Source organism: Simochromis diagramma, unplaced genomic scaffold, assembly GCF_900408965.1.
Source record: "Simochromis diagramma unplaced genomic scaffold, fSimDia1.1 OVJJ01000302.1, whole genome shotgun sequence".
Lineage (NCBI taxonomy): Eukaryota > Metazoa > Chordata > Actinopteri > Cichliformes > Cichlidae > Simochromis > Simochromis diagramma.
In genome coordinates this window covers 12,458,870-12,485,562 of record NW_024386792.1, presented here as the reverse complement: position 1 = coordinate 12,485,562, position 26,693 = coordinate 12,458,870, and the positions used below count along the sequence as shown (strand labels likewise).

The following is a 26,693-nucleotide window of genomic DNA, read 5'->3' as shown; positions in this document are numbered from 1 at the left end:
CACCACAAGAGGCAGTGTAGTTTCTCTCCCTTCTTTTTCATGTGTTTTGTAGTTTGGAAGAGCAGAGCAGAGCAGGGCCCTGTGCACGTTGCCTCTGTAGCTGCAAGCCTTTGATCAATGCAGACTTTGCATGTCTGTCTGTGACAGCAGCAATACAATCTACCCCCTTCTCTCATTTCGTTTTTTGCTTTCTACTTTATTTGATATCACACCCTCCTTTCTTTGTTTCTTTTTCCTTTCTTTTTTTCTTTTTAAGGGAACAAAATTAGGGCAGTTGGCGTGGACTCCAAAAAACATCATGCCCCACTTTACCCACCCAATCCCCTTGCCACCTTCACACAAATCTCACAACAATTAAAAATTGAGAACAACAAAAAACATGAAAATCACAGTATAACAAGAACAACAACCCATCTCTCTAAACATGAATGATGAAATCTAATCAAACTTATCTAATTAGTGCTATACCGGGGGAGTGGGAGAAAGGAGTGTCGGCAGAGAGTGGTGAGGCTTTGGTTGGTTCCACCCAGACAGGTGCAGCACGAGAGTCGGGCCATGGGAGAGGCACACCAAGAGGGGGCACTGGATGGAGCAACGGGGGCACCTTCTCCTCTTTTTGTTTGAACTTTTTCTCCTCTTCCTGTCCTATCAAGTCTTTCTCCCCTCCCTCCTTCCAGCTCTCACAGATTAACATGTCACTCTTATTTATTTATATGAAAATCTATATAAATAAATATCGTACTTTCCGTCTCTTTTCTCATCCCAGTGACTGTTATCAGTGTATTTTTTTTCTTTCCCCTCTAATTTTGTCTTTAATTCTCAAGATATCTTAATTACAGCCATGAAACACACACACACACACACACACACACGGTACACTCTCACCCTCAGTCATGCATCAGTTTCCAGCCCTGTCGCTGTCACCCCTACACATTCCCATCCCCTCAACTCACTCAAGCCATGCACAGTAAAGATTTTACTCAGCCTTCATGTTGGAGTCCAGTGAGCACAACTGCCCTAAATTTGATCCTGTGGCATTCTTTAGTGGTGTCACTGTGTAGGCAAGATGCTCCTGTGAACCTGTTAAATGCAAAAGGAGCAGTGATGATGAGTACAGTTCCTCCATAGACCAACTTTTTATCAAGTCTACAGTGAATCATTGGTGGTTCTCTGTGATCACTGTGGCTTGTTATTGAGGCCAGGGGCTGCTGAGGAGCGTCTGTGGCTAACAGAAGGCTTCTCCATGTTAGCACTAATCATTACATTATGCCCCCTTCTTAACCACAGATTAAATGGTTAGGTTGAATAACAGTGAACCTGTCCACAGCATGAACAAATCACCCATGTGACTAATACAGAATCAGTATCCCTGACCCTTTCCCACCAGTTTATTTGACAGATATACTGCAAGAGCCTAAGCAGGTTTATAGTAGTGTAGATTAAATATATAGAAATTTGAGTGTGTATGTGTGTGTGTAAAAGCATGTACACACTTGTATCTCTCTGTTTATAGCATACTCCACGCCAGGCTCCACAGCTCCCAACCGGTTTGTCGGCATCGGAACACGGGACAACTTTCTGAATATCCCCCAGCAGACCCAGGTACCCCGCCAACCTCCCTCATTTAATTAACATCCACATATCCACCTCTCCCTCCTCCTCCTCCTCCCCCTCTGTTTTATGTCTTTTTCTTCCTTTTCCCTCACCACCCGCTGCAAGCCTAACGCTGCACAGTCCTGTGCACACATACAACTTTCCATGGTTTAAATGGACAAGCATGACATTCAGGGTGAAGACCGTGATACAGAGGCAATACTCAGATAATGGCTGTGCACCGAAAACGTGCTACGATCAGTTATTCAGCACACGACCCCAGCAGCATAAATGATATAAATATTGCGGAAAGCCAATCATACCTTTTTCCTCACACCGTCTCTACTCAGGGTCAGCAGTTTAGCGTGAGTATCGTACCGTTTTTATCGGGTTGTTCAGCTGTCACGGACATGGATTCAAGCTTAGTTTATAAACGTTTTATAAGCTTTCAACGTTTAACAGATATTGTCCATCAACTGTTTGCGCATTTGCTCAGCTACATTTTAATAAAGTGTTGCCCATGTATCAAGGCCTTTAGTTTCAGTATTGGTTTACAGTGCTGATACCACAGTAGCTTCCCCACAGTGACTGTAAGCAGTGCCAGTTAGTTTCAGCTCCAGCAGTGTTGATTTATCTCTGCAAGGCCCCACAGTGTGCATTAGTGCAGCGTGTGAGGCCAGTAGTGCACTACATTGTGGTTTTTTAGCTTTGGCTGTGCTCTGCCACTGGGCTGTAGTGTCTTGGGCCTACTCCATCACCAACACAACTTTTCTCATTAGGGGCTAACCGCACCTGCCTGCAGCCAACTCGGCTGTCCTGTCCTCCCCACACATGGAAACAATCTGCATTCCTCCTCGGCACAGCTCTGCTTAACCCCCTCCTTCACTCCCCTGTGCATCAGCAGCCCACCCTCTCTCTCTTTCTCTCCCTCTCGCTCCTCCTGCTGCTCCCTTTACTAGTTTCAAGCTCCCCACCTGCACCACTCTCCTACAGATGTAGCTCTGGCACCGAGGGGAGATTCAAACACCATCCAAATGTGTGTTAGCGCATATGCACATACACTTCAACTCTGTGCCAAATCTCTTGCCCCTCATTTTCCCTCCTAAAAACAACAGGGCTTTTACAACAGCTTACATCTGTTCAAAATGCTTATTATCTCCAGCAATTGCTTATCAAACATTATTGAAAAATGTCCACTTTGAACATTTCTGCCGGGTTTACAGCAAACACAGCGAGAACCTGGGCAAATGCTCCCAGTTACTGAGCCTAGTAGGTCAGCAACAGTGTCAGCCAGAGTGAGTAACAGAGGTCTCTGCCTATCCTGCTGTTCTCTGGCATATGGCGAGGTTCAGACGATAGTCCTGCCAGCCCGCCTTGGTGCCTGCTAGCCAACTAGCCAAGACAGAAGGAGAGAGTGTCTTCCCACTGCCGTCAGAGCAATAAGTAGAGAAAAGCTGGTCTGAGGAGCTCTCTGGTGGTGAAACCTTAGCTATGCAGGAGGAAGAGAGAGTTGGGCGGTGGGGGGGCGGCAAGCATGGAAAAGTAAGAGGGACTGAGAGAATGGGAGGGAAAAAAGAGAGAGGGGGTTAGTTGAAGCTCGCTGCACTCCACAGTCACGTCCTGGCTGTCTGGTTGCCCGCAGCAACGAGACATGATGTCATAGGCAGTTGAACTTGGACTTGAAGAGGGGGGGCGTGAGGGTGGGAGTGGGGGGGTCACTTTCCACTGCCAAGGATTACACTGAGAAAGCCAGAGTAAGTGAGAGAGGGGAAAAAGAAGGGGGTTAGAGGAAGTTGGAGCCAGGAGGAGGAATTATCTTCAAACACCAAAGTAAGGTAGAGTGGTGGAGAATAGATGGAGGTTTAAGGGTTTTGAAACTTTCTCTGGGTTTTCTGATTTTTTTTTTGTGGGGTGGGGGGGACAGAGTTTGCTGTCGAAGGTGCCGTGAGTCTCTGCTCTCACCGGGCCGAGGCCTGTGGAATGTCAGAGGCAGCCAGAACAGCTCGGTCTGTGCCAAAGCCTTCGCTCTGCCGTCTTATCAAACTCAGAAACTGGATCCCCAGAGTAGCTGCCCTCCGTAGTTTTACAGTGTAGCCTGAGCCGACTCTGGCCCACAGAGCAGAGGCATATCAGGACGATCACCTTACATGTAAACTGGTTGCCCATGACAGAACAGCAATAGTCCCGTGTTTGCTTACTGAAAAGTCTTTAGCACTGACACAAAAGATGCTGCCCTAGTTGAACTTGTAACTCTGTAATAACACAACTGTTTTTAATGAGTAAAAAAGCTTGAGTCAGCCCTCTTAAAAGCAGCAAGTGGTAAGGTAGTAACTTTTGTGACACCGTATGTTACTGAGTTCAGTTAAGTACTGTAAGTGAAGGAGAAAAGGGGTAATAGGTGGCCCCCTAGTGGATAAATACCTGGTGTTCCCGTTCAGCATCAGGCCTTCAAACCAAATCAGTATCTTTTTATACCTCCTGGTTGTAAACTGTTCAGTCAGAGAGAATTTAATTATTTGAAAATGATAAAAGAGGAGAAATTATAAATAGTTTAGAAAAATTATTATTAAGAAAAGACAACTAAAAAAAGTTTCAGAATTTGATGTTTCACAAATATGTTTTTGTTATATATTTTTTCCTGTCAGTTTGATTTTGTGATATGTTGTTGGAGTCCTGAACACAAGGTTGGGAATCAATGATATAATAATAACTGGCACCAGTAGCACTGAGGTTTTGTTGCACATGTCCTCAACATAAACTGTTGATTGATACAAGGATTAAAACTTGTGTGTAGAATGCTGTCATCATAGTCCATAACGCTTTATGCTCTTTCATGTCTCTGTGCATGTGCTTGGTAGGTATTCTTCTGTGTTCCTCACTGCACACTACACACACAAAAAATTTTTTTTTAATGTGGCTTAATCAAAATGTAATTGTGGTGATGGGAGTTGAAAAACTAAACACATTTATGTTCTTTTTTTATCTTTACAGTCCTGGTTCCTCTGACAAGGCCTCTCTGAATCAACAGCTAAAATTGTGTCATGAAAATTGGAAATTTGACAAAACAAACACATCGCCGCTGAAAAAGAACAAACTGCTGACACTAAAAGGTCTTTCTCTCTCGCCAACACTATTCAAAGTACTACTACAGAACCCCGAAAAACCCCACGCTGCCCCAAGAGGACTCCCAATTCAACACGATTTGAACAGGAACATTCGTCCCCTTTTGCGCAGGAGTCTTCAACAAGATTGAGTGGACAGACTCAGAATGCAAGGAGGAGGAAGAAGAAGATGAGAAACTGTCTCACACACCGTGAATTGTCAGAAAGGAAACACAATATGGCAAACTGACAAATGACCAATTATACATTTGTTTCTTTTTTTTCTTTTTTCTTTTTAATGGTTTTTTTTTCCATTTTGTTGTCTCCACAATGAAACTCCATGCATTGGCTGGGAGATCCAAAAAAGAACAAGTAGTGGTAAATGGTGAAGTCAGATGTGCAACTTGTAAAGATTGCCACCCAAATAGCACGCCTCCATATCTGCATATCTCTCCTCCAGGTACATGGTCCCACCTGACACCCACCACCCCACACAGCCTGTCCCACCTGGAGCTCGGTGCTTGTCAGGGGCAAAGCCGTAACTGCAGCCTCGTAGTTGAGTGTCCCCTCACCCCACTGTTTCATCTGCTCAGCCCTGAGCCTCTTTCACTTCGGATTGGCCAATCATGCTGACACCATCCAGTCCAATGGTGTGACACATATGCTCTAAGTGGCTGGTCTTTGTTTATCTGTCAATGTACCAGGGTGTCCTGCTATGGGAGAAACGACGGCCATGAGGCACGAAGGCAAGAAGGTGAACACACAGATAGTCATAACACTAACTCTACACGTGCTCTCTCGTCCCCTTACCTATGCACTATTAATTTTTTTTAAGGGATGAACAGTATTGCACACTGATGGTCAGATGAGCGATTAGAGAAGTGAATCGAGGCTGCAGGTATGGGGGCTGTGCTAGCATCAGGCCCTGAAAGATACAGCACTCACATGCACACACACATGCAAGCTTGCAGGCAGCACATGCAGACCAACCTTTCCAGTAAAGTCGGTCACAAAACCACTCACAAAATCATCTTGTTTTAATCCATAGATATTGATTTTACAATAAGGCGCACACAGCATCGGCTTCATATTATTTGCTTTAATTTTGTTTGTAGTTGTTTACTTGCGATTTTTTTTCTTTTTCCAGATTTGGTTTTGGTTTTGTCTCAGCTGGATTGTTTTAACCTTCTCTTGCATGTCATAACATTTTTCTTTAGTTTGCAGTAACACATAGTATCACGCTCGAATTTCAGCAAAATGGAAACAGCAGTTTCTCAAATTTCTCATGTATGGACAGCACAGTAACGACAGCTCATCACACACAACCCTGGCATTGCTTCACCCCGTGTCCCGTAGTCTATTCACAAGAAAACCCAGAGGATTACACACACACAGATGCACATATAAAATAACACCACCAACAACCTGGTTTAAATTTATAAAGGGAAGCCTTTATACTGGTTCTCCAAACTGCCTTTTAATGGTTTTTCATTCATTTTAAAATTTGTATTTTTAATTTGACATATTTTTCTATGTAAATGTTCACACTGAAATCGCTGTTGGTATTATTTTTTGTCATGACACAATCCAACAAAAGCCGACCTCACAAAATAACTGGACTGCCTAGCTGTTGGTTCTGTTTTTGCAGGGATAGTAAACAGGGCTGAGGGCTCGTTCTCAGCCTCTCTAGTAACATTAGCTCTATGTACTAAAACCATATATCGAGACTATAACAATATATGGAAGTGCCTCTGTATTCCCTTCATGCAATTAGTAATAAACTTGACTTCAGGTTCTCTTCCCACATATAAGCTAAAGCTACATGGGCATGGTAGCGTTGGTGCATGTGGAAACCATTGGCCTAGGACAGATCTTTATAGAGGACTGCAAACTCTTTTTTTTCTTTTTTTTTTGTAAAAACAGAGAGAGAGATCTTATACATATATATTTATGATATATGCTCCTTTGTAACTTTTACTACGAGCTTGTTGGCAGTCTAGTTATTTTCTGAACACTCACCCCCCCCCCCCCTCACTACCCCCCTCCCCCACCCCGCCCCACGACCTGTTTCAGTAACATCACCATATTGTTACCAATACGAATTAAACGACACACGCCATTGCCATCTGCTGCGCAGCATTATAATACCTAGATGAACATGTCAAAAATCGACAGTAGGTTTGAAGAAAAAAAAAAGTGTTTGTTTTTTGATGGAAAGTATTATTATTGAAAAATATGTGTCGATTGAGCCACGTGCAATGCATTGGGTAGATCATTGTGTTTGTCTGTTAGAGATTTTTAAGAAAGCTAAGAGAAAAGAGAAAAAAAAATGTATTTGTTTCAAGTCCATATGCTCCGGGACTCTAAACTAGAGGGCCACGAGAAATCCTAGTCTTTGTAAGTTGGGGGTATTTGTTTTTATTTCCTTTGTCTCTTTTTTAATGTTATATGTGTAATCATTTGTTTATAAAAATGTGGGAGGGCTGAAGGAAAAAAAAATGTACACAACTTCAGAAAAAAAAAATCTCTATCATCAGATGAAAAACTGGTGCTTTAACACTATAAAGTACATTCAGAACTATTATAAATGAGTGAACAAAAATAACAGACCATTTAGGAAACTGCATTATTCCTCTCTCTATTTGTATTCTTCTATTTGTATTAAGTGGGGGGAGAGGTTCCTATTCCTTAAGGTTGTGACACAAAAGGCATTTTGGTTCAACCCTTAGAAGAAATAAAGCAAACCTATACTGTCGAGCCCAGGAAACTCTTTAAATAACCTACCCGCGCACTGCCTGAAACTCACCAGCAAAAAACAAAACAAACAAAAAACCCTCCCAGTTAATTCATTTTATCACATACATTGGCATTGACACATGACAAGTCTCTCCCAGTACTGCGGAGATACTTCACATCCCAAAATCAGTTTTTTCCCATTATCATCCGAGTATGTTTCTAAATCTGGAGTTGGATGGAGCTCAGCAGGCTGTGTTGAGACACCTGACGTTGAAGTGGACCGAGACCTTCTGTACAGTTAGCAGAAAAGGGGTAAAAGAAGCTTTTAATCTGGCATACATATGAGGTCTGAGCCATTTGTGAAACAGGCAGCAAGGTGAGCCTCTCCCCTGTTCCACCCCCTCCTCTGTAAATGACTCTTATAGTGCTTGTGCTGTAGTGTATAGTTTCCCAGCAGTTAAAGGTTGTCCCTTGAAAGTGCCTTTTGTTCACAGACTCCATTTTGTAATCAAGATGGCCCTTTTTTTCTTTTCATTTGTTTTTTTTCCTTGAAACAGCTTGAGGTAGCAGGTTGCCCCTGAGTGCTGTAAGGAGGCAAAAGGTCATCACCCATTCAGCGATCAGGGGCACCTCTTTCCTCCGGCTTCGAAAATGAATTCCCTCCATTGTTCCTTCCCTTCTATCCTCTCTTCCTTTTCAAAGCTATATATATATATATACATATATATAGTACAAAAGGAAACTGGTGTGAATTAGTTCTTTACTTTTTATTGATAAATGAGAAAAAAAATTGAAAAGGCAAAAAAACTTGTTCTCGTTCAGCTCTTGCTTTTTTCTTCCCCTCTGTCTCCACTGTCTGTTTTCTCTTAGACACTGGAGTAGTCTGTAACTGTGTGTCTGTCACTCTCGTCTCTCTCTCTCTTTTTCTCTCTCTCTCTCTCTCTCCTGCCCTCTCTGCTGTTGGGAGGATGAAAAAAAAATATTGCCGAAAAACTTTTGTCTGAGCAGAATGCAGTTAGCTCACATGTTATTCTTGTCTGTATGCTTCACATTGTATTACCATACCCATCTTCTTCAGCTTCTCCATTCAGCAGCTAATGTAAGTGAACAAATTACGCTGACGGGCTTTTGGGGGTGTCCCTGGGTGGGTGAGGAAGGGACGACAGTGGTTCAGGGGTTTGGGTTCAAGAGGTTTAAGGGGAAGATTAATGGGGTTGAGAGGGATAGATGAACTGCTTTGGGAAGTTGGAAAGGGGCTGCATGGGCTAGGATAAGAGTTTGCTCTTTTTGTTTAAGGTATTTATTTTTTGGCTTTGTTTTATTCCCTCTTTTTTGTTTCCTTTTTTAATTTGGAGTTCTTTTCATATTTGCTATCAGGGTATGCTGTCGTTTAGGCTCTCTTTGAGTATGCCTTGGACTGTAAAATGAAAGCTACAAGCACCTTATAACCGGACTTGTCGTGCATGAGGCTGAAAGAGGGGCGATGCTTTACCAGCATAAATCCCACATCCATTTTAACCAATCTTATAAAGTGAATCTCTTTTTTTTTTTTCTTTATTGCTATTTTTACAGTGGGTTTCACACATGGAAACCCACAGCAGTATTAGCCATTCACCACACATCAACCAGATAGAAAAAGGCCAGCATGAACCTGATCTCTCAGGTTTTTGAGGATCCAGGGAGTCCCTCCATTTTTCTCCTCCGACCACCTCATGCAGGATTAATCCGTGTTTTTGTTCTGTTGTTTATTTTAGTTCTTTTTCTTCTTAAGTGTGTATGGTTTAATGGTGAATTAGGCAGCACCCTAGGCCCCCTCACTCCCAAGTCTTCTATGCCTCTGTCTATGCCCTCAGTGCAGCACCACTTCTTTGTGAGAACACCCCCAGAGCTCTAGGTGAAATGCATGTGTTAATTACAGTTTCTTTTCCATAAGAAGAAAAACACAGTTTGAGAAGAGCAGCACCTGATTGAATAAAAAGGATGTTCTTGACTGTACCATCTTGCTGTGCCATGTCATTCTTTCAGTATGTAGGATAATGCATAAAAGAAATGCCTCAGGAACAGCTGTTAACATACTTCAGTCCTTAGTGTTTCTAAACTGGACTTGCATACATTAAAAAAATAACTTGTCTCTTTGTAGGGTGTTTGGAATTTGAAAGCATTCAGGCTACATGCCCCACCTCTTTGTTCCAGATTCAAATGTGGAATGTCAGTAGTGCCCAGAGGGCAAACTGCTGAATTTGGTTATTTAATCACTTTTCATGTCGTGTTATGAAATTAGTTGGTCAAAATAATTGCAAACTAAATACTTTATAACAAAGTTAGAAATTTATTTATGTCATTTTTATCTCCAGTTTCTAGTATGTTGTCAGCGCTGTTCCTTTTTCTTAAAACACCATCAAGCTGATTTCTTGAAACTTTGGTATAGAGGTGCAAAATGTGCAAAGAAAGAATATTGGTATTGCTGATATGGATCATCTTTAAAGCTTTAACTGCACTGGTCCCCGTCTAAAATGAGATGGGAAACTTATTAAACGTTATACTTGTTAAAAACCAGATTGATAGCATTGTGACCTGAGCATTCGCATTTCACTCAATGTGATTCGCAGTGGTACAGCCTCACAGAGCTGCTAGCAGGGCCTGCAGGCTCTTTGTTGCATTCATTAAAGCAGTGGTCCCCAACCTTTTTTGTACCACGGACCGTTTTAATGTCAGACAAGATTTTCACGGACCGGCCTTTAAGGTGTCGCGGATAAATGCAACAAAATAAAATGATACGACCAAGAAAAAAACGGTGGTATTTTGTAAATATGATAATAAACACAAATTCACTGTGTAATTTTGTAACTTTATTAGCAGCGCCAACAACATTGAGAGTAACGTCCTCCTCTCTGCCCCTTAATGCTCTCTGGTCGCTATGGTAATGCGTAAATATTTCTTTGAAAATAAGACACACAACTACGACACAGGAAAAGACCCAGGGAAACCGAGTTAACGATGAAAACTCTGAAAACCATACATTTAACACCCGAGCTTCAACTCTCCTGGCCCAGTACCAAACGACTCACGGACCGGTACCGGTCCGTGGCCCGGGGGTTGGGGACCGCTGCATTATGGAACTCACCAAACTCTGTCAAGCCTTCCTTCAAAAACAGTAATGCAAGCGTTGAAAACAAGAAAAAGTTTAATAAAAAAAAAAAAAATGGGCAAGTGACAAAAAAAGGACAAAATTTGGTTCAATGGTGTTTAAATATTTGGTTTTTTTTAAAGATACATTTACAGGTTTCAAGCACTGCAGCTGCAAGTTTGACTTAAGTATTCTGAGCTACTGTCTCATACTCCAGGAAGGGATTCCTGTCCAGCCAGCAGTAAGCACATTAGCACACGAACATTACGTTAAACACACTGATACAAACAGATAAAAAGAAATGACAATAATTTATTTGGAAGACCAAAATTAGTTTTTAAATACTATTTTTGAGCAAAACGTTGTTGGTTAATACTCTGCACGGTAATGACTTTTTACAAATGAGTGTTCACACTAAGTATGTGCAGTATGGTCCTGTGTTTCAGGGTAAGTCATGACAAATTAAAGTAAACCAGAAATAAAACATCACTGAGGTATATTCAACAACCACATTAAAAATTTCTGACAAAGTGCATGTGCTGGTGAGCTTTTTTCTTTTCCCCACATGGCAATAGTGCACTTCTTACCGGTTACAGTGCCAAAGAGCACGAGGCATCAGATGACTGCTTGATCACTTCAAAGATTTAAGATTTAAGATCATAAATAAATTAAAATGACTTTAGAATTATGAATCATAAACTCCTATGATTTGGCATCGATTTGATCAAGTTTCAAAATATTTTCCTTACTTCAACCAATAATATATCCCTGCGTGTGAAAGGTAAACTGGGGAAAAAGTTAGACATTTTCTTTCCTCATATTCAATAAATAAAAAATAATGGAAAAAATACTTATGGCCGCTAATGCTACCCTCAGCCTCCTAGTAGATGCACCTATAGTATAGATTTGAAAATCATTACTTTCTTCTTTGGTTATTGTATTCACCAGATTTTCAGAAAACTTGACCTCTGACCTTGAGGTCAAGGTCACCGAGGTACTTTAATGATTTTAATGTACTTTGGCTTGTTCAGGAGTGGCTAAGGTAGGTAAGTGGGTTGTCTCTAATAGCTAGTAGTTCAACTATGTGCAAATTCCATAAGCAAGGCATGAACTTCATGACGTACACGTTTTTATGACTGAATGAGAAACACATAGCAAAGCGCTTCATAGAGCCTAGCTAAAACTAAAAAGACAAAGTAGAAGTTCACTGCAATATAATGACATTCAAATGATCCCAACTGCTTGAAATTTCAAGTATCAGCAAGTAACTGAAGCTCCTCAGGGCATGTGCTCCTCTCCATTCTCACCTGCCTGAGCATCAACTTCATCGGGCACCCTGGATCCAGAACTCTGATGAAGATGGAATCTAATTAGTCTTTTTAATAATGAAAATCAGTTTTTAAGTTGCTGCTCAGAGACAACTGACCTGTTGGGCTAACGTCTGCGGTGCAGGGTCTGTTTCCTGCACTGGGAGGTGCTTATTTTCTTCATCACCATCTGACAGCTCAGGCCCTGCACTGTCTTGCGATGGTGGAAACTGTAATCCATTTTGCATGGGTGGAGATGATCCATTCTGGATGTTGAGAGATTAAATCATGAAACTTTTTGAAGGGTCTCATGTCAGTATAACCACAGACTGTGGGGGAGACATTTACCTCTGAGAAATTTGCCTGCGATGATCCACTTGTCTCCTGAACTGGAGGATATTCAGGAGGTATTGGTATTGCAGCATGCTGAGGGCACGGTGAAGATTGAGGCTTTCCAGAAGACGAAGCAACAGGTGGAGGGGGTGGAGGGGGTGGAGGGGGTTGCTGAACCGAGGCCTAAATGAATGAAGTGCCATTAGAGACAGTCTGATGTGCAGGCAAGCAATTCTGTAACATGAGTCGAGTTACCACAACAGCACCAGTGGGTCTCTGTAGCTGCCACTACTGACAATGATTTCAGGTCTCTATTTCTGGTAGTTTAGGAATTTCTTATGACAGGAACGATGTATAATGGGCAATTGGGCTTCTTTAAATGTTGTTTATTTTATTCCCAACACTTACAGAACTGAAATGCATTCAATCACCAAGAACAACTGCACAACTTAGCAATGGATATTGTTTGGGTTAGTCATATTCTGAAAAAGAGACCTTAGTGTGGCATATTAAATAATTATGGTAATCTAAATTTAAGCTTAGGTAGGTAAAAATATATGTATGGATGCAATAAAAAATAAATAAAAAACAAAAGCAAAGTATTTGACTTTGAGTCCATCATAGTGGTTGTTTCACAAGTAAAAGAACAAGGAAATAAAATCCACACTTGTTCTCCTGAGTTTTGACTCTTTTTATATCAAACAGCACTTAAAAATGTGCACTTTGACACATATGGGACAAAAGGACAAAACAATGCAAAACAACAAAAACAGGCTAGCAAATAGCAGCTTATCATCCATTTGCCTGGCATTTATAGAACAAGAGTTGGGCAAAACAAGACAAAGTCACATGACAAAAGTCATATGAAACATCAGAAAAAATGAACATCAGCCTACGTGCCTTCATAATCCTCCTGATCTGATGTTGTTACACCATATACAGCTATCACTGCTGTACATGGTTTAACTATGTAAAGCTATCACTGCTACTAAGTGACTGCTAGTAATTATCACGATCATAATCATGGTCATAATAATGTATCTGTGTTTAAAAATTGCATACTAAGGAGTAATGCTATATATACGAGGAATTAAGCACTTATTATTATATTATTATCAAGTGCTACCGAAAAAAATACATTCAATAAAGTAAAATAGCTCCATCCACTCAAAATAGAAGACAATAGTACGAAACAACACAAAATGAAAACAATACACACACACACACACACACAAACACAATAAATAATAAAGGAAGTCATAAAGGAAAAAATCTACATGGAGCTCAACGACATGTGTAAAGCTCAATATAATCCGATAAACTCGATACGTAAAAATCTAAATAAAATACAATAAAAAGCGTCTGTAAAAATGAACATATAACGCAATAAAGTGGCTCTATAGAGTAAAATCGATCAATTAATTCAACAAAGCAACATGAAACTGAATGAAAATGGCTCAGATGACATTAAAGTACGACCATAACAGAGGGGAAGAGCAGTACGAGCATATAAAGTGGCTTCGTGTATGTGCACACGGGGTGTGAACACTTTTCTCTCGGGGTTCAGCCCACTCTCTGCCACGGCTGAGAGAAACCAGCTCCCCGTGTGTAGCTATGTTTTATGTGTTTGGGCCACACACAGTATGCGCTGTGGAGTGTATATGGTGGCCATACCGTACCGTAACGGAGGCACATTAGACCCAGGCTGTTGTTCCATCATCCCCAGGTTATTGGGGATGGTGGGACAACTCGGCTGTGTAGCAGATTTCCCGGCCATAATGTGGGCCGGTCCTGCTCGCGTACAACACCTCAAACGCCTATTTTAAACCGCAAAAGAAATCAATTTGTAAAATCGAATGAGTCCGGTCATCTAGAGCAGAATTTAATGTGTTTTGGTTGTTGTTTGGTAGCTGGGTTGTCTACCCCAGCTGCAACCTTCGCCCTGAAATGTCCGTTAGTTTCAAACATCAATCCAGATAATAGCAGGTTTTGATTTACATGCAAAGCTTAATGTTTTACGATAAAAAAATATAGACCTCAATAAAAGTTTAGCTTGTTAATTGGTGAAAGAAAGATGTGTCGCTCGCTTACCATTGGCCAGCTCTTTATCACAAGAAGGTTAAAAAATGAGACGAAACTTTCTCTCTTCGCGTTCACTTGACAGGAAACAATATATGCCCTTCAGAATAAAAGCGATTTATTTATTTTTTCACCCAATGCAGTTATGTCAGAAGCTGAATATTTTATTCATCGTTAAGGACGTTATGTGGTTACAGTCTAAGGAGCTTGGAAAGAAAAGCGTCTGGACTTCTTTAAGTGGCTTGAAGACGTTTCACCTCTGATCCGAGAAGCTTCTTCAGTTCTAGGGTAAAATAGTGGAAAGTCCCAGATTTAAGCTCTGTGGGAGTAACCCACCGAGAGGGACAATGGATCCTCTACTTAATCACATGAGCTAAGGTGTGAAAATGGCTGTAGGTCACAATCAGCCAAGGTTTCGGGTGAGCTCATTGTGAAATCTAGCCCCACCCTATCATGTGATTTCCTGAGGTCAGATGGCCCAGGATGTGAGTGTGTTAAGGCGTGTGAGAAGGGATCGCAAAACTGGATTGTTGATGTTGTTGATGTACGACAGTTGGTGTCGTAAATCACCGCCTCTGTTCAAAGATGGTCGCTCACAGTGGACATAAATGGCTTCTTTTACTCCTCTTTCAAACTATCTGTCCTCTCTGTCCAAAATGTGTACATTGCTATCCTTGAAAGGGTGACCTTCGTCCTTTAGATGCAGATGGACCACCGAGTCTTGTCCTGTGGAGGTGGCTCTTCTATGCTGTGCCATATGTTTATGAAGTGGCTGTTTGGTCTCTCCGATGTAGAGGTCTGGGCATTCCTCACTGCACTGTACAGCATACACCACATTGTTAAGTTTGTGTTTAGGAGTTTTGTCTTTGGGATGAACCAGTTTCTGTCTGAGTGTGTTGCTGGGTCTGAAGTATACTGGGATGTCATGCTTGGAAAAGACTCTCCTGAGTTTTTCTGATACACCGGCTACATAGGGGATGGCAATGTTGTTCATGATTTATATTTTACTCTAAATTGTAAAACTATTTTATTTGTTATTCTCTCTGTAGAGCATGTACAAAAGGGTGTAACTATTGCACTGTGTTCTGTGCATTAGATCTTCAGCTCTGCCACTTCCAGCTCAGCTTCCTGTCTTTTTGTTAGTGCTACCATCTCTAAGCTATGCATCACTGCAGGTCTCACTACCGTCTTGTAAACCTTCCCTTTCATTTCACTTTCCTGCTATCCTTCTGCTACAAATCACCCTGACAATCATCTTCACCTGCCCCACTCTGCCCATGCAATCTTCTTCACCTCTCCTGTGCACTGTACACTGCTTTGGATGATCCCCCAGGTATCTCAACTACCTTCACTACCTCTGCTCCTTGCATGTTCACTTTTCCACCTGTTTTCTTATTCTTATTAGCACAAATGTATTCTGTCTGGCTTCTGCTGTTGTTCATTTCTCTTCTCTTCAATGTATATATTTCACCTCTCCGGGCTCTCTTTCACTCGCTCCATACTGTCACTACAGATCATGTCGTGTGCAAACATCATAGTACACAGAGACTCCTGCCTGACCTAATCTGTCAGCATGTCCATCACCACTGTAACCAAGAAAGGGTTTAGATCACCGATGCAATCCCACCCTAACCTTGAGCTTTGACATCACTCCTACTACACACCTTACCACTGTCCTCATCCATGTCCTGCACCACCCTCACATACTTTTCTGCCACTCTTGACTTCCTTATACAGTACCACAGCTCCGATCTTGGTATACTAACATATGCTTTCTGTAGATCCACAAAGACACAGTGCAACTCCTGATCTTGTCTATAATTCTCCATCAACACTTACAGCAAAGCTCGCACCTCGACTTTTAATTTGAAGCTTTTACCGGAAGTTTAATGTTTGATGTTTAGAAAACTTCCTGGTGATATAGTTCCGGCTCGTATTTCTTGTAAACATAGCGTACGGTCGGACACACAGAATTGTTCTCGCTGATACAGTTAAAATTTGTGTCGCCAGTTGTTATTAAAGCTACGGTATCGCTCAGTGTTGGGCGTTTATCGCGTCCGAACGAGCTGCAGCGCTTCTCCGTAAATAAGGCTCCCCGCCGAATGACAGCTGTCAGCTAAAAGCTAGCCAAGCTAACGTTTAGAGAGAGCGCCGAGTCTGTCAGCATTAGAAAGAAGTGACAGTCTCATGGTGGTCTCATTTCAATGGGGAACTGTCTATTTTCACAAGGTGCGGATGACCTGTCGCTGCTGAACGACTCCGAGGGAGGCAGTCTGCCCGGAGAGCCCCCGCCGCCATACCAAGAGCAGCCCGGGTCTCAGGTGAAATACAGCCCGGGGAGTCCAGAGCATGACAATTGAATCCCCCCCACCCTTAAGTCTAATTAGTGGTGGAGGCTGTTATTGCTGTTATCTTAAATTTGGAAGCTGAAGTTTGTGCAGCGCAGCTTTCAGGATCAGATTGCACCATGCAGAATTTAAGCTTGAATAAAGTAAATACCACAGTCAAATTACTTCTACAAGATTTTAGAAACACAGTCATAATTTGTGTTCGGGTCTTATATTTTTTTTGAAAAAAGGATAAAACATTGTGCAGTGTATACGCATAATTTGTAATGTGACAATCTTTATCTCGATCCTAAAACATTGGTTCCTTTATCTAGTTCATGTCATCAGCTTATTATCAAGAAAACCAGGAACGTCTTGCTGAGAGGTGACGGCCAAACCTTTGCACCACTTTGTCACGGATATATAAGTCAGACTGAAACTTGCCTAAATGTATTTAGGGCTTTTTAACATTTAACTTTATAAGCAAGTAAACATTTAACTCATTCACTGCCAGCCATTGGCAGTGAATGAGTTAAACCCATTGACTCATTCACTGCCATTGACGTCTATAGCCGTCAATGGCAGTGAATGAGTTTAAAAAAAAAAATACCGTTTTTTTTGTGTTTGGCTCAACACAACCTGTCTCCTAATAGTGGACCTGAAAATCTAGAAATTATGCAAACACATTATAATGCTTGGAAATGTACACTCACTGGACACTTTATTAGGTACACCTTATTCGTACTGGGTTGGACTTACTTTTGCTTTCAGAACTGCCTTAAGTCATTGTTGCATCCAGGTGCTGGAAACATTCCTCAGATATGTTGGTTCGTATTGACATGATAGCATCACACAGTTGTTGCAGATTTGTCGGCTGCACATCCATGATGGGACTTGCCTGTCCCACCACATGTGGTGCTCTATTGGATTGAGATCTGATGACTGTGGAGGCCATGTGAGTACAGAGAACTTTTGATCAAGAAAGCAGTTTGAGATGAATTGAACTTTGAGGCAAATTCACTGAGGTCATTAAAGGATGGACCTGGTCAGTAATGATACTCAGATAGGCTGTGGTGTTTAAATTATGCCAAGGGCTCTGACATAGACAAGATATTGTGACCCAGAGAACTGTGGCTCAATGGATATTTTCTCTTTTTCAGACCATTCTCTGTAAGCCCTAGAGATGATTGTATGGGAAAATTTCAGTAGATCAGCAGTTTCTGAAGTGCTCAGACCTGCCTGTTACCAACAAATATGCCACATTCAAAGTAATGTGAAAGGCTGATTGAATATTTGCATTGATGAGCAGTTAAACAGGTGTACCTCATAAAGTGACTGGTGAGCGTATATGCACTTTTTGGCCCTCAAAATTGTAAAGATGGTTAGCTTGTAGTCCAGTAATCAGCGCTAGAGGGTTCATTTATTTAGATTGTACCTGTAGAGACAGAATCTGCTTTTGCTCAGTGTTTCAGTCTTGGAAATTTAAAGCATAAGGAACTCTGATATACAGGTGTATCATATTTTAATTTCAAATTTTAATTTAATTTAAATGAAGATGAAGATTCAGGTAATTTAGAAACATATGAAAACACAAGGAAATAAATAAAATATCTTTATCTGGTCCCAGGTTTTCTGATGCCACTGGAAATATAAAATCACCCTTTCAAAGATGACACGAATTGTCTTCTTTTCATTTATTTCAAGGAGCGCACTCAGGCTGTGCCAGTGTACCATCCCACCCCAGGCGAGAGCCGTCTGGCCAGTCAGCTGACTGAGGAGGAGCAAGTCCGCATCGCACAGCGCATAGGACTCATCCAGCATCTTCCCAAAGGCATCTTTGATCCAGGCTCTGACGCCTCTGAGAAAAAAGTTAAAGAGTGAGTTTTAAATGGTGGCACTCTCATTTGTTTCAATTTACATATCGCTTTGATTTTTTCCCCCCCCATTTGATCCTTTGAGAGTTCAGTAATTTGTGAAATGCAGTTACTAATAGTTTATTCAGAAATCTTTGAATAGTTCCACTGTCCAAGAACACAAAGCTTTCGCATTTTGATGCACGCTCAATCATCCAGGTAAGGAAATCCCAAAAAGTTGATTCTGTTCATCTGGACGTAGCGTTTTCTGTGGGAGAAACATTTCGTCACTCATCTAAGACTACGTCCACACTAGCCCGGATAGATTTGAAAACAGCGTCTGAAAACGCTCCGTGTCCACACTAGCGTTTTCAGTCATTTTCATAGAGTTGTGCGTCCACATTGAAACGGCCTGAAAACGCTTACATTCCAGTTCTGCGCATGCGTGAAGGGCAAGAAGATTCGACCTGCCTCATTTCTCTCTGCCGCTTATTTACTTTCCGGCTCTTTGAAACGTTGCAGCAGAATGTTGAGGAAAAGCACTGAGTTTTTTAAATGGACTAACAATGAGGTGGAGTTGTTGCTGCGAGTAACACAAAAGGCTGTCAAAGTTCAGAGCAAAGCAGCAATCGCAGCAGTGTAAGATGGTGAAAAATATACCCTTAGGCCCCCTTCTCGATTCAGAGATGGTCTTTCCCTTTTCACATAAATGGCCTCCTTGACTCCTCTCACAAACTAGCATTCCTCCCTGTCCGGGATGTGTACATCCTCATCATTGAAAGAGAGGCCACTGGCCTGTAAGTGTACATAGACTGCTGAGTCCTGGCCTGACGAGTTAGCTCTTCTGCGGGGACCAAGAATTGGGTCCCCCGGCACAAACGGAGTAATATAGTATAAGTTGTTAAGTGCAAGGGGCATTGCTGTGATTTATACATTGGGGCAACAAAACAACCTCTGGCTAAGATGATGGCACAGCACAGAAGATGAGTTATCATATGAGTTATTGATTGTATTTTGAGATGCTTTTTTTTGCAATATATCAAAGTCTTCGGGTATTGGTAAATCTTTTCACTTTTTTCCCCTCCAGATGTGTCATCTGCATGTTGGATTTTGAATATGGCGACCCCATTCGGTTTTTGCCCTGCCTTCACATCTACCACGTGGACTGCATCGACCCATGGCTGATGCGTTCCTTCACCTGCCCCTCCTGCATGGAGCCCGTAGATGCAGCCCTGCTGTCTACTTACGAAACCAACTGAGCGGCCCCTGGTGGCTGCTTCTGCCTAAAAGTAATGCACCTTTTTAGCCAAAACTGTCATAGCTGTTCCAACAGATAGATGAGGGGATGTGGCATGATGCAGATGTTTGTTGGGTGCTTGTTAATACACACAAGTAAACAACTGTGTCCTACAGCACACTCTGTAGGCCTGAAATGCACCTAGTCAGACTTGGAAAGCATGCTTTGGCAGAAGGAAGATGTGCCAAATACAACGAATGAAGGAGCTGTACAAGTAGCAAAATATTACTGCACAGTAATTTCACTTTCATATGACTTACACTTATTTTTGCCTTTGTGTAATTTGCACCCTCTTTCAAGATGTGTGATGTGTAGCATGTTCTCTAAATGGAGGAAATGCATAATTGTTTTGATCAAGTGGGAATCATTGTCAGAATTTCCAGTGAACACATGAAGTGAAGTAACTGCACTCTCCAAGTAAACTTGTGATCTTGAATGTCACCTAAACACAATGCTCTCTATTGAAAAGCATACATCAGTATACAAAAAACTTCACAAATCACACTTTCCTGAAGCTATGCCATGAGATAAAACGGTGTCAATTCAGCTTTTGAGCATATTTTGAAAATTACTCCAGTTTTATTTTAGCAGCTTTGACTATATGTGAATGTTTCTGTTGCTTTCCCACAATATGAATCCTCAGCTTTTGCTTTGCCTTAAGTTTGTGCTCTCAACCCGTAGTTTGTCCTTTACAGTCAATAACAAAGACACAATATACCGTGCAATCACCCTTAAAGCACCTTGAGATAAGATGTCTGTCACCTGATACTGTGTAGCTTGTAGATTTCGATAATGGTGTTTTTTTTCTATGTGTGTATGTTTGCATTTTATGGGTTGTTGGATAGAGATCGTCATGTCAAGCTAACATTGTGAGTTAACCCCCTCAGTTGTAAAATGTAATGTAGTTTCCGCTCCTTTTCTTGTTTGAAGCTTTTGGATTGTGCGCCGAATGCCTTCTAAATGAGCACGTGATGCATTTCCAAAGCTTCCACGTCTGGTAATGGAATGTGATTTTTATGCTTTTGGTGTTGGACATGTGCTGTCAGTTATCGTTGCATAATGCACAAAGATGAGAAATGGCAAAAACAGAAGCTACAGCAGTAGAAAGGAATGTATCTTCAATGTAAAGCATGATTTCAGTTGTTACACATTGACAGTATGACTGTAAAAGGAAATTTGTGATTTACTGTGCACATACTGTGCCTTTTAAGGTTGAGGTAAGCCAATTTCCTGTGAAGTACAATCATTTATGACATTACTTTTGTTTTTCTTTAGTTGTCCTCTAGGAGGAGGCAGATACCAGCAATGTAGTGATTTGTGTCACGATGAAACAGGCCTAGGATGAAGCCAGAAATGTGATCTGGCTGCTGTTAACAATCAACAGTCATTCTGTCTTTTGATTTATGACTTGTGCTACAAGTGCACAGGTTTTAGGAAATCCATGAAACCACAATAAAAGTGGATACCAAATCTTATACAAGTGTGATGTTTTGTTTCTGCATTAAATATTGTATTGAAACACATTCTCAACCTCTCAGCTGGAGAGGATAGTGGGTTAGAACTTAAGGAACAGACAAAACTGACTTTAATTTATCATGTTTTATATAAATCTTTAGATTCCTTAAGGAACAGAGCATGTATTTATCTCAAACACCATTGCATACGACTGCGTTATAGTCTTCTGTGTTTAACTGAGCACTAAAATAATTTATTTCCATAAATGACTGATTCGTATTGATAACAGTTAAGCCCACTGAGTATAGACAGTGTGCAAGATGTTAAAACTTGATAGTTAATCCCTGAAGTGGATTGGCTGTCTACGCCTTTACATGAAAAACTTCAAAGAATGTGTCATCAGTGTCACAGCTCAGAATGAGTCAGCCCTCATTTGTTTGTGTTTTCTTAGAAAAACAGGAAATGCACAAACGTAACTGCAAATCAAGTACAGTCAGATAGAAAATGTCAGTACAATTATTATGAGCTTGGAAGTTAATATTGGTATGATCGCCTTGATTCTTTAACATAATCTGAACTCAAATATCTTGTCATTTCTCATAGTCTTCAGGAATAGTTCTCTAGGCTTCTTGAAGGATATTCAAAGCTCTTCTTTTTTTTTGTATCTTAGCTGCCTGTTCAAAGGGATCCCACAGTACTTTAACAATGTTGAGGTCTGGTCTGTGGGGAGGCTAATCCAAAAGTGACAGTTCCACTGTGTATTTTTCTACATAGTGCGTTTGCATTGTTTTGCTGATTATAGTGCTGAAAAATGAAGCCGTTGGCAATTAGATGCTTTTCAGACAGTATTACAGCACTTTGCTGTGTTCATAAATTCATCAGTTTTCACAAGATCCTCAAAGCCACTGATCACTCATCACTTCTTAAAACCTGATTGCTACTGATTGTCATTTCAGTTTTTGTGTACTTTGACATACCTCGGTCTTTTCACTTTGTTTTGCTTCCTTAGGAATGGCTTCTTCACAACCACCCTTTCACTGAGACCATTTCTAATGAGGCTATAGTGAGCAGCAGATGGATCAATTGAAATTCCAGATATATCTCTTATGCCCTATGTGAGGTCTGCTTGAGTTTCTTCCTGTTTTTTAAGTATGTGGCATTTATTTGTTCATTTGCTGTAGATAGTTTTTTTAATCACGCTATTTCTTCTTTTGTCTTCTTGTTTCCTCATATTGTTTATAGACACATTTCACACCATGCTGAGATACATCAAGCTTTTTTTAAGGAAATGGGAACAAATTGGTTTCTTTGTTAAGTTGTCTTAACATACAGACACAAAACTGGTTTGTTAGTTAGTCACCTGTTTATGCTTGAATGATCCATGGATCAAAAAGAAACTATTTGGGTATGAAAACTGGACTGCAGCCAATGTCCAAAGAAAAATGCTGAAAGATCTTTAGAAAGTCTAGAAATGTATGACTCGGGATCAATTTAAAAAAGACGATAATCGTTATCAGGCAAAATGATTTATGTTTTAAACAAACAGTTTAAACATATCACTTTGGGCTGAGTAAAACTGAAATAAGATTTTTTTTTTAGCTTGCAACATTTGTTAAGCAGATGTTAGTCTGATGGAGGCAAAAACACTTAAGCGTGCTGTGGGTGGCTTGCCAGCAAGTGAGTTTATTTAGTGTTTAAATCATATAAAAAGGACTTGCTCCCCGCATCCAGACTCTTGTATGACTAAGAGCCAAATGAACAGCAGGCATGTAGTCGGGTGCCAGAACATTAGTGGACATGTCCACCAGCTGGACCCTCAACATCAGCAGAGTAATGCTCATTACTAGAATGAACTTCATGTTCACTGTACTAAAGGAGAAAAATTTCATGATACAGTACGATAGAGATATTTTCTTTCTGTAGATTATTTTATTAAAAGGTTCATATATATTTACAGTATTTAAAGCACACACATTGCACATTTTCAACCACACTGGATATCAGTGCAACAGATTCAGAAACTATTACACTTATTGTACGTATGTGTGAGTGTGAATGGTTCCTATGGATAAATTACATAAATATTACACAGTATTTTGTGATCTGTACATGTTTTTAAAATCTTACAGTTATAATCAAGTGGGGATTTTTCTGCTTTTAGGTTTACAGTACCAAAGCAAAGATTTCAAAGCTCAACAGCAACACTTCATTTCACAGTATTTCTTGAGTTTCTTTTCATAAAGCGTACATTCCCACACTGACAGTAGCCAGAGCCACAAACAGTCCCAGGACCATCCTGAGCAGCGAGGAAGTGTAAATGTTTTCTGACATGTGGAGTGTGCTCGCCTTTACTGGCTTGGACTGTGTCATCGAGCTCTGCAGGTTGTTGTCAGAGACAGTCAGCATCTTCTGTAAATCTTCAAAGACCTGTAACACAAACAACAGAGCATCTATCAGCTGCTGTAGCTAAATATTAGTAAGTGTAAGATAGAGCTAATCTAAGGTTCAGCTGCCCTCTGAGTGGCACTTTTGCTTTACGATCTGTCCTTCCAAGATTATCACACCTCCTTACCTGAATGTTGAACTCAAAGGCCCTGACAGCCTCCTCCAGCACACCGTTCCTCTCCTCCTCTGTCAGCTCCACACTGTTCATTCGGCTGCGATAGAGCTGTTTGAACAGGTTGGGGCTGGACACCCCAGGGAAGGCAAAGAAGGACAGACCATCACCATTTTTCAGATCCATGGACTTCTGAGCGATCCGACCAAGAACCTGTCCCCCAGACAGGTCACCCAGATACCGGGTGTAAGCATGGGCAAGCAGGAATTCAGGGTTTTCTTTGCCAATCTAAAAAATGGTAATGGAGTTATCAAGAGCGTTAATTGACCATCACCTAGCAGAGATAGAAACATGCATGTGATTCATGGAAGGTTTAAATAAAACATACCTGTCTGAGCCTGTGGCTGTATCTTTTAGTGGCTGCAGGAATGACAATCTTCTCTCTCCAGTCCTGACCATAGAAGTATTCCAGATCTTTTTCAATGGACTTCAGCCTGGCCAGTTCAGCAGGAAAGTAAATAGGTGCGACGCTCGGATGGTCCGAGTTCCTGTCCAGCTCTTCCTCCAAAGCCTGGTAGATCTCATACAGCGAACACAGGAGGAGCTGAAGAAGAAGAGACACAAAGCCATTAAATCTTGGTATCGACCCCCACAAAAGTAAGATTATTTAAACAATTGTGCTGTCCTTTTTTTAATATTACCTTATATTGCGGAAGCGTGACCTTTCCCCTCTGGAAGCTCAGCATCAGTTCTGTGTTTTCTGCTCTAACGTGACTCTCCTTTGTCACTTTTTTTATTTGTTCAGACAAGTCCCTGAGAAAAGAAATTGATCACAATTAGAAGAGAAAGACAACATTTAATGTATTGCAGCTAAGATAAAGGCAGTGACACAAGGCTAAGAGCAGTAATCATTAGAAAACATGTAGGGCAAATATGTGCATCCAAAGTAAACTTCCATTATGAAAACATATTGTGATTAGAAATGTTTATGTAGCTCATAAGCTTCCCAAACATATTCTGCTACTTGAGATATGTGTTGGATGTCACAGAGCTGATTGAAAACTAAATCTATCCCCAGACATTAAAAGAAAAATGTGCATGTAGCGGAAAAGAAGATTTAGGTTCTTAATAAAATCACAGCAGCTCAGTCTAACCTGTCAGTCATCTGCTCTGCTGCTGTATGCGTCTTCTTCTCAGTTTCCATTGTGCCCCTGAAAAAACAGTAAAGGACAGTAAAGATGTCAGAAAGGTACTTTAACAGAGCATAAATCCTTTTCTGATATGGTGAGAACACTGTGGATTAAGGGATATAAATCGACAAAAGGTTGTCAAATTTAAAGTATGATATTTCGTTTGACTCACCAGTAAGAATGAAGTCTGATCTGTGCCCTTAGTTTCTCTCTGGATGTCCAGTGCAGTTGTGTGCTCTGCTGGCTTTCACGCTTCTCTTTATACGATCCGCTTCAGTCTCCTCCTCCCACCACCAGCTCAACACAAACAGGAACTCAGCCTCAACAAAAAAAAAAACTGGGCTAAACATGACACGGCAACATCAGCAACAATAGTAGGAGGGGACCAGGAGTTAACATGATACGGCAACTTTGAGAATAGCACGGAAAACTGCTGAGGGAAGGACTACCAGAGTGTGAGGAGGGAGTTCCCTGGAAAACCAGGGGGGAGGGCTGAGCGCTAAACATGATGCTGCAACTTCAGATTCCAAAGTAGAGCCACACAGGGGAGGAGGAGCTGAGGCTAAGCATGACAGTGTGAGTTTGCGAAGCTGTGAGAGAGGAAGTGTTTAAACAGTGACTAATGCTGTGCATTTGATCAGAAACAAGAGCAGGTTTGTCATATTACACAAGTCTATCAACATTCAGTGACAAAGTGGAGGAGTATTTTTGACAAACAAGAGTAGATACTGTTCATTTAGTCCATGTAAACAATAGTAAAAAGCTACTGATATCATCTTTACACAGAAAAGTTAAGCTCAAAACTTATTTGTGACTAGCCTGAAATAAAACAAAGCTTTTAAAATGATTTCTTCCACAATATGTCATTCATGAGTGACTGTGACTCTGAGCATTATATACAGATGTGATCAATTCATACTGATTCAGAGGACCAAAAAGCTCTCCAGAGAGTGATCCGTACAGCAGAACGCTGCTGCAGGATTGCTCTCCCCCCGCTTCAGGACACCTACACCAGGAGATGCCGGACTAGAGCAGCGCAGATACTGAAGGACCCGTCCCATCCTGGCAACAAACTGTTCCAACTTCTGCAATCTGGTAGAAGGTTCCGCATCTTCCGGGCAAGGACAGAGAGACTCAAGAGGAGCTTCTATCCCCAAGCCATCCGTGCCCTAAACACACACACCCGCCCTCTCACATCCTCTATAATTGACTGAGACAGGACTCTTCCAGACACTAAACCAAGGCACAATGTACATTTCAATTCCTTTAATTTTAAATATGTTTATATTGTCTATCCTGTAAAATAGTCAGATATCTATTCATATTAATGTACAGAATTCACCTGCTTGCTGCTACTACTGCACACCCAATGTATATACTATATATATATATATATATATATATATATATATAATGTTCTTCCTCTACACCCCCCCCCAATTTTTTTGCACATGTCGAGGAGCGTGTCAGGCTACATTTCACTGTGTGTTATACTTGTATAACTATACATGTGACAAATAAAGAACCTTGAACTTGAACTTGAACTTGAGGGTACTAATATGCTCTTGTAAACAGCCTCTACCCTTCTGGGAAGTCTTCATCCTTGATTACCTAATAGTGCAAGTATCTAAAAGAGATTATAATCTGCAAAAATCTTCTGTCATCCACTAAAAGAGCGTCACTGCTTTTATCTTCATCCTATTGGACCCCTCCTAGAACTGTTACTCAGAAATCTTTT

The 26,693-nt window shown here is 41.0% G+C and overlaps 4 protein-coding genes across 13 annotated transcripts in view; 2 read left to right on the top strand and 2 right to left on the bottom strand.

Annotated features, from left to right (window-relative positions):
• LOC120729125 (nuclear factor 1 X-type-like) overlaps positions 1-9,425 on the top strand; it is a 109,086-nt gene extending 99,661 nt beyond the window's left edge. For 8 of the 9 annotated variants that reach the window (XM_040024596.1, XM_040024587.1, XM_040024591.1 and 5 more), the window contains 2 exons: positions 1,514-1,602; positions 4,585-9,425. In XM_040024596.1, the coding sequence (XP_039880530.1) occupies positions 1,514-1,582 (69 nt within the window). In that variant the 3' untranslated portion in view covers positions 1,583-1,602; positions 4,585-9,425. The remainder of the gene's footprint in view (positions 1-1,513; positions 1,603-4,584) is intronic. The other variant, XM_040024594.1, reaches the window with a different exon arrangement.
• A 1,235-nt stretch (positions 9,426-10,660) lies between these two features.
• Positions 10,661-14,419, bottom strand: LOC120729124 (formin-like protein 14). The gene is made up of 4 exons (XM_040024585.1): positions 14,289-14,419; positions 12,213-12,380; positions 11,984-12,130; positions 10,661-11,907 (listed from the first exon to the last, which is right to left on the bottom strand). The coding sequence occupies exons 1-4, from the start codon at positions 14,289-14,291 to the stop codon at positions 11,836-11,838; spliced, it is 390 nt and encodes a 129-aa protein (XP_039880519.1). The 5' UTR covers positions 14,292-14,419; the 3' UTR covers positions 10,661-11,835.
• Positions 14,420-16,173: 1,754 nt separating this feature from the next.
• Positions 16,174-21,228, top strand: rnf11a (ring finger protein 11a). Of its 2 annotated transcripts, none has more exons than XM_040024583.1 (3): positions 16,174-16,597; positions 18,308-18,480; positions 19,544-21,228. In XM_040024583.1, the coding sequence occupies exons 1-3, from the start codon at positions 16,481-16,483 to the stop codon at positions 19,713-19,715; spliced, it is 462 nt and encodes a 153-aa protein (XP_039880517.1). In that variant the 5' UTR covers positions 16,174-16,480; the 3' UTR covers positions 19,716-21,228. The 2 variants fall into 2 exon arrangements, with proteins under 2 accessions (XP_039880517.1, XP_039880518.1); XM_040024584.1 differs by lacking the exon at positions 16,174-16,597 and adding an exon at positions 17,193-17,558.
• A 1,887-nt stretch (positions 21,229-23,115) lies between these two features.
• Positions 23,116-25,235, bottom strand: LOC120729122 (heme oxygenase-like). Its single transcript, XM_040024582.1, has 6 exons — positions 25,128-25,235; positions 24,920-24,976; positions 24,467-24,578; positions 24,154-24,369; positions 23,781-24,053; positions 23,116-23,635 (listed from the first exon to the last, which is right to left on the bottom strand). The coding sequence occupies exons 2-6, from the start codon at positions 24,967-24,969 to the stop codon at positions 23,444-23,446; spliced, it is 843 nt and encodes a 280-aa protein (XP_039880516.1). The 5' UTR covers positions 24,970-24,976; positions 25,128-25,235; the 3' UTR covers positions 23,116-23,443.
• Between the last annotated feature and the right edge of the window lie 1,458 nt (positions 25,236-26,693).

What these genes read in the sequence shown, in the direction of transcription:
- LOC120729124 (XM_040024585.1), bottom strand. An exon ending in CGCAGGCAAATTTCTCAGAG is followed by an intron (nt 12,131 to 12,212) that starts GTAAATGTCTCC and finishes CTCAACATCCAG; the next exon opens with AATGGATCATCTCCACCCAT. An exon ending in CGCAGACGTTAGCCCAACAG is followed by an intron (nt 11,908 to 11,983) that starts GTCAGTTGTCTC and finishes CATCTTCATCAG; the next exon opens with AGTTCTGGATCCAGGGTGCC.
- rnf11a (XM_040024583.1), top strand. Translation starts at nt 16,481, where the DNA reads ATGGGGAACTGTCTATTTTCACAAGGTGCGGATGACCTGTCGCTGCTG. An exon ending in AAGAGCAGCCCGGGTCTCAG is followed by an intron (nt 16,598 to 18,307) that starts GTGAAATACAGC and finishes ATTTATTTCAAG; the next exon opens with GAGCGCACTCAGGCTGTGCC. An exon ending in TCTGAGAAAAAAGTTAAAGA is followed by an intron (nt 18,481 to 19,543) that starts GTGAGTTTTAAA and finishes TTTCCCCTCCAG; the next exon opens with ATGTGTCATCTGCATGTTGG.
- LOC120729122 (XM_040024582.1), bottom strand. Translation starts at nt 24,969, where the DNA reads ATGGAAACTGAGAAGAAGACGCATACAGCAGCAGAGCAGATGACTGAC. An exon ending in GCAGAGCAGATGACTGACAG is followed by an intron (nt 24,579 to 24,919) that starts GTTAGACTGAGC and finishes TTCTTTTCTCAG; the next exon opens with GGACTTGTCTGAACAAATAA. An exon ending in ACAGCCACAGGCTCAGACAG is followed by an intron (nt 24,054 to 24,153) that starts GTATGTTTTATT and finishes ACCATTTTTTAG; the next exon opens with ATTGGCAAAGAAAACCCTGA.